This window comes from Bombina bombina, chromosome 6, assembly GCF_027579735.1.
Source record: "Bombina bombina isolate aBomBom1 chromosome 6, aBomBom1.pri, whole genome shotgun sequence".
NCBI classification, from domain to species: domain Eukaryota; kingdom Metazoa; phylum Chordata; class Amphibia; order Anura; family Bombinatoridae; genus Bombina; species Bombina bombina.
In genome coordinates, this window is record NC_069504.1 from 308,424,814 (window position 1) to 308,432,309 (window position 7,496).

General features: G+C 36.0%; 1 protein-coding gene across 1 annotated transcript; it reads left to right on the top strand.

Moving 5' to 3' along the window:
- Positions 1 to 535: 535 nt before the first annotated feature.
- Positions 536 to 5,398, top strand: LOC128664405 (uncharacterized). Its single transcript, XM_053719237.1, has 2 exons — positions 536 to 4,684; positions 5,385 to 5,398. Exons 1-2 carry the CDS (start codon positions 583 to 585, stop codon positions 5,396 to 5,398), a joined length of 4,116 nt encoding a protein of 1,371 aa, XP_053575212.1. The 5' UTR covers positions 536 to 582.
- The last annotated feature ends 2,098 nt before the right edge of the window (positions 5,399 to 7,496 follow it).

The window sequence follows — 7,496 nt, forward strand, 5'->3', positions numbered from 1 at the left end:
AGGCAATAAAGAGTGCCTAATACTACATAAGCAGCATTATAACAAATTTATATAAAAAAAACAACATATATACAACATAAAAAAGGCAATAAAGAGTGCCTAATACTACATAAGCAGCATTATAACAAACCAATTTAAAAAAACATATATACAGCATAAAAAAGGCAATAAAGAGTGCCTAATAAGAATAAACCTTAAAAAACATATATACTGCATAAAAAAAAGTGACTACAAAGAAGTGCATAAAAAAAAAAAAAGAGTCTTTAAAACAAACTAAAGAGTGCTGCATAAAAATAAAAATAGAAGAATGCCTCCTAAAAGAATTTTAACACAGGAAGATGCAGAAAACGTTAAACGCAGAAGAAAAGAAACTCAACGTATACGACGGACACATATGACTGAACAACAAAGGGTAACTCTACGCAAAAAGGATTCTTAAAAAAAAACGGATTTGTAGGGCCAATATGACTGCTCAGGAAAAATGTCTCCAACTGGACATGCAAAGATCACGTTCTGCTGCACGTAGAAAAAAAAAATAGTACTAACATCAACCATTCATTATTTAATGAAGACAATGTCCCGATGCACACATGTGGTCAACTTAATGTTTATTGCAAATTTTGCATGGCAAAGCATTTTCCAGAGGAACAACCAAGCGATAAGCTTTTTAATAAATGCTGCAATAAAGGAAAAATAACATTACCTCATATACAAATTTCACCACTGATCCAACAACTAATGACTGGACAACACACACATTCAAAGAATTTTATGCAAAATATCCGTTCTATAAATAGTGCATTGGCGTTTGCATCAATGGGAGCAAACATTGCACCACCTCCAGGATATGGCCCATACTGTTTTAGAATAAATGGCCAAATTTATCACCGATCTGGTGCTTTGCATCCAGAAAATGATGATCAACGCAAATTTGCACAACTCTACATTTTGAGTCCTGAGGAAGCTGCGGACCAACGAGCAGCACTAAAAGAAAATTCAGGATGTCACATTGAACTTTTGAGGGAGTTAAGTTCATATATGTCTCAGTATAACCCTTTTGCAAAAGCATGTAAAATGCTCTATGAGGTAGAGCAAGAATGCATCCATGAAGCATCTTTAAATGGAGTTCAAAATTCTAAAGTTTCAATGGTAATTCTGCAGGACAGAACATCAGATTACCGAAGATATAACGTACAAAGAGTTAATGAGGTTGCTGTTATTTTCCAAAATTCTGATGGTGAACCTCCTCTTGAACGTGACCTTCTTATTCATTGCCGATCTACAGATCAAACAAAAAAAACTGAAAGAATAAGTGTTTTAGATCCTAATCTTGAACCATTGCTGTATCCTTTGTTGTTTCCATATGGGGACCAAAGTTGGGGTTCCAATATTGCTCTTAACTACAGGCCAACATCAATTAGTGATGTACAAAGAAGAGTAACCACCAATCCAAGGATAAGAGTTAGCCAAATGAAATACTACTCTTACAGAATTTCAATTAGGGATCAATTCAATCCTTTCCTTAGTGCTGGCAAGTTGACGCAGCAGTACTTTGTTGATGCTTATGTCAAGACTGAGGCCAACAGACTCAACTATATCCGTCAAAATCAATCTAATCTTCGCATTGAAAAATATACAGGATTAATGGATTACATTCAAAGTGAGGCTGCTGCACAGGGCCTGATGCCTGGAAAAGCAGTTATTTTGCCATCATCTTTTCAGGGAAGTCCACGAAATATGGCCCAAAACTACCATGATGCTATGGCCATTGTTAGAAAATATGGAAAACCGGATTACTTCATCACCATGACCTGCAACCCTAAATGGCCTGAGATACTTGATAACCTATTAGAAGGTCAAGCAGTGGAGTTCAGACCAGATTTGGTAGCAAGAGTTTTCAATCTCAAATTAAATTCTCTTTTGAATGATATCTTGAACAAACATGTTCTTGGAAGTCCTTGCGCAAAAGTGCATGTAATAGAGTTTCAAAAAAGAGGATTACCACATGCTCATATCCTTTTAATATTGAAAGCCGAAGACAAGCCAAATGATGCTGAAACCATTGACACTTTTATATCAGCTGAAATTCCTGATGAACAGATTTATCCAAGACTACATGCTATTGTAATAAAGCATATGATACACGGTCCATGTGGAGAACATAATTTAAATTCTCCATGCATGGTTGATGGTAATTGCAGCAAGAATTTTCCAAAAAATTTTCAAAAAGAAACTTTAATTAATGTTGATGGATATCCGCGATATCGTAGACAAAAAAATGACACCACTGTAATTGTCAAAGGGAAAAAAATTGACAACTCATGGGTAGTTCCATATAGCCCATACTTCTGCTTGAAATACAACTGCCATATAAATGTAGAGAGTTGTGTTTCTGTTAAAAGTGTTAAATATCTCTTCAAATATGTATATAAAGGTTACGATTGTGCAAATATTTCCATTAAGGAACATAATACACTACAGCATGATGAAATTCAAAATTTTTTGGACACAAGATATGTCAGTGCTCCTGAAGCTGTTTGGAGGTTGTATGGTTTTTTGATGCACCATCAAACACATACAATAATAAGACTTCAAGTTCATCTTCCAGGCGAACAAGATGTATATTTCCATAATGAAAACGTACAATTAGCTGCAGAAAAGGCACAAGACAGGGACACCACTTTGACAGCATACTTTAAGTTGAATGTGGATAATAATGCGGCACGTGAACTTTTTTACTCTGACATTCCTCAACATTTTGTATTTGATGTAAAAAACCGTAAGTGGAATCCAAGACAAAGAGGAGCAGATACAACAATTGGCAGATTGTATAATGTAAATATTTCATCAGATTTGGAGAGATTTTGTTTGAGGTTATTGCTCTTGCACTTAAAAGGAGCAATATCCTTTAAGGACTTACGAACTGTTAATGGACAAGTTTGTCACACATTCAAAGAAGCTGCCCAAAAGCTTTCACTTTTAGATGACGATGCTACATGGGATCTTACACTTAACGAATCAGCATCTCAACAGATGTCTAAACAAATGAGGGAACTGTTTGCTTATTTGTGTATATTTGTTGTCCCACCTAATGTCCCACAACTCTTTGAAAAATACAAACATGATCTTTATGAAGATTATTCACGTCATGAAGACCACATTGATGATTGCAAAAGTTGCAAAAATTTGGCATTAACAGATATTCAAAATGTTCTCATATTGCATAGTAAACGTTGTGAAGATTTTGGACTACCCAATCCATCAAACTTCATTCCAGAAAAGCAATTCAACTATGTTACACACTTGGAAGCCCAAGTTGGAGCACAACTTCAAGAAGCATTAAACATCGAGCAAAAAGCTGCATTTGACAATGTAATGTCTGCAATTGATAATGAAAATTTACCACACAGATGTTTTTTTATTGATGGACCTGGTGGAAGTGGCAAGACTTATTTATATAAAACATTATTGAGTACTTTACGTGGACGCACAGATGGAGTTCTTCCTGTTGCCTCTACAGGAATAGCAGCTAATCTCCTTGATGGTGGCAGAACTTACCATTCACAGTTTAAGCTTCCAATTCCATTACTGGAAACATCAACATCAAATATGAGAATGACTTCAAAAGATGCAGAGTTCATACGTAATGCTAAATTGATTATTTGGGATGAGGCCTCAATGACACCCGGTATAGCTCTAAAATGTTTAAATAACCTTCTTCAGGAAATTATGCAGAACAATAAGCCATTTGGTGGAAAAGTTATACTCCTTGGTGGAGACTTCAGACAAACACTCCCAGTTCTTCCTCATTGCAATAGAACTGCTATTGTGGAAGCTACTATAAAGTTCTATGATCACTGGGATAAATTTAAAATTTTAAAATTGAAGAATAATGTGCGTTCAGTGGATCCAGAATTTAGCAATTGGCTACTAAAATTAGGACAGGGTTCATTAAATAATTCAGAGGGCCTTCCTGAGGATTTAGTTGAGATCCCTTCCAAATTAATATGCAATGATTGTATCATATCTGAAATTTTTGGAAAAAAAATTCTTCCATCTGATCTTCACAGTTTTTCAAAAAAGGCCATTTTGTGTACGAAAAATTGTCATGTTGATCAAATCAATGAGCATGTATTAAATATACTCGATGGTGATGAAAAAATATATCTGAGTTCAGATTCAATTGATGATCAGACAGATGAAGATACACAAAACTATCCCATAGAGTTTCTAAACGAATTAGCTCCATCAGGAATGCCTCTTCATAAGTTAAAAATAAAATTGGGAAGTATTATTATGTTGCTCAGAAATCTGAACACAAAAAAAGGTCTGTGCAATGGAACAAGATTGATAGTTAAAGATCTTAAGCCAAATCTATTAATTGCAGAAGTACTCACAGGAACAGCAAAAAAACAAATGGTGTTTATTCCGAGAATAGATTTAGCCCCTGCCAACACTGAACTACCATTCATTTTACGAAGGAGACAGTTTCCAATCAAACTTGCATTTGCAATGACCATCAACAAATCACAAGGTCAAACGTTAGACAAAGTAGGAATATTTCTTCCAGAACCAGTATTCAGTCATGGACAACTTTATGTTGCAATGTCTCGAGTTCGTACATCATCTGATGTCAAAATTAAGATACTTCAAAGTTCAAAGCATGGAAAGATATTACCAAACAGTGATAAAATTTATACAAAAAACATTGTTTATAAAGAAATATACTTTAAATAAACAAATAAGTTGTGTATTTTTAATTAGTTAGAAGTAATTTTGTATTATTTAGAGCAACAATATTATTCATGTACAAATTAAACTTTATTTTAATTTAATTTACTAAAAATAAAAATATGACTTTATGTCTACTTTAATGTTTATATCTTATGTTATTTTTTTGAATAACAAAAAAAAAAAAAAAAAAAAAAATTTGGCCCGTGTACACGGGCTTTAACACTAGTATGTATATAAAGCAATAATTGTAATGGCTGATTAATTACCATCCGCCCTCAAACAGGCAAATTGGCCAGTTTCCAGGCGTGAGAACATTTAGCGATCCACTTGTAAGCTAGCCCAATATAAGCAATAAAAAGAAAACTTAATAGTACACATCAGTAAGCATATACTAGATTTTTATTTTTATTTTTTCTTTTAACATAATTTTTTTTTTTATTAAAAGTTAAGTTTTAACCATGTAGTTGCCGCTTTGATGTTTAGGTGGGCATCATCTATACCTAAAAGGATTAGGGAATATTCAGCAGTAAATAGTGGTCAAGTTGTTTTTGAGTGTTAACAGAATTTAGTATACAGCACCCCCCAGTTGTATAACTCCAAAAAATGTAATGAATATAAAGAATTTTACTTAAAATATTCTTTATAAATAGGGGAAATCAACTAGTAGTTAGGGATGGGTGAATGTATTTATATTCTTATTCACGTTTGAACAAATGTTATTGTAGAAATTCAATTTACATTCAAATGTTGATAAAAAAAGAATATTCTGGGGGGCGTGTCCGTGCAGCGTTCTGAACAGGACGCATTTTTCTGAAGGCTCCTGTAAGATTCTTAATAATCCGCCGATTATTATATTTTTAACGGCAAGAGCAAGAGCACATTATATTAAACTACACAGCTCTGGAAATTGTGACCCTATGTGCCTTTTCTTCGTCGTTTTTATGACACTGGGGGCCCAGATCGGATTATATAAGCCTTAGGCGGCGGCCTGCTACTACAAGGCTACACCTCCCCCCCCGGGAAGAGCCGGGTTATCAGTGCCGTCTGCATAGTTGGACTTACTGAACCTCTTCAAAATATATCTCTGATTGGACAATAATCTGACCTGCAGTCTAACTTAATATTTATTGCAACCAGATTCCTGAAGGAGAGAAGAAATAACGCTAAAGCATGACTGATACGACGGACAAGAACTGTCTAGAACATACTGAGGATTTCCCTGCAAGACTTGCGTCTCTTGTGCACAGGCTTATAGAGAGGGCCCCTTATGACTATCTGCTGAAACGCTTGTCAGAGGAAAGAGATGTAGTGAGCCACCCGATGGAACAAGCGGTAACAAAGCAAGACGCCAATACCTGTATTGCTGACGATCTACCTATTCCGAAAGTGCAGCTTAGCACGGAGCAAACCTACCAGGCCTCGGATACACACAGAGGGGAGCCTCCACACACCAAGACGGTCCGGGAACTACCGACCGCAGCTATGTTGCCAGTCCAAGGAGGATTCAAATACAGGATCACATGGTTGGGCTATCAAACAACGGAGGACGCCCGCAATACAGTATGGTGGCAGAGGGTCGCTCCGGCATTGGCTACATTAAACTGGGAACAAGGAGGAATATCCAGAAAGAGCGAAACCGCATCCGGACTAGACATTTTGCTGACAAATGATCCCGGGGTAAAAATTGGAATGTTGGCAGTTGCTGATTGCAGACCTCCAGCAAACTGCGTGGTAACAGGCCCCGAGCAGACTTTCCTGTTAAGACGCTGGGGGTAGAGATGTAATCTGTTTCTGGCAGTGTTAGTATGAGATGCCTTGTTATCTCTGTTTAGCTTAGTTTAAGGAACATATTTTTAATGTTAGAGTTCGAAATGATTGTTCTACTCTTGTGAAGCCCGCCACACAACTTAGTACCATTTAAGTCACTGATTGTAATCTGCAATGAACCTTAGGGACCCCAGAGTAGGCAACATGAGCGTCAAGCAGAAATGACCTTTTGCAAGGGAGGAAACCTCATGTATATATCATGTCAAAGATGTGGTAGCACATTTATCTGCTTAATACCTTTCTCCCCTATTTTTTCCTTTACATTTCATATAAGCATGGAGTTTCTATATAGCAAAAATCTCTTTACTCATAGGATTGCTTTCTCCCACGCAGCACCAACCACATTTACAAAACCATGTCTATCAGATTCAGGCAACGGAATAATCCTTAGCCTGTCCAGATATAGCCCTTTTCAGTATCATATCTCACCCTGAGGTATATGAAAATAATGTTGGTAAAAGATGAGGATAGGGAGATGTCTGTTAATACAAGAACGCTAATATGTTTCTCATGATTGTATTGTATCCTGACTGCATTTTCCATCAGTATGTGTACTATATAAATATATTTAACCTTTGCATATGCACACCATTTAGTATCACTTAAGCCATTGTTTATAATCAGCAATGAACCCTGGGAACCCCAGAATAGGTAACATGAGAGTCAGGCAGTGTTAATTAGCAGATACAGTGACCTCTCGCAGGGGAGGAAACCTCAAGTATATACCAGGTTAAAGATGTGGTAGCGCAATTATCTTCTTATAATCTTTTCCTTCTATTTTCTTCTTTTTATTTTTCATAAGTATGGAATCTCTAGATAGCAAAACTCTCCTTATTCTTAAGATTATATTTTCTTACGCAATATCAATTGTACCCACAAAACCAGGTCTATCAGATGCTGATAACAGAATAGAACTTTGCCCGTCCAGATATAGC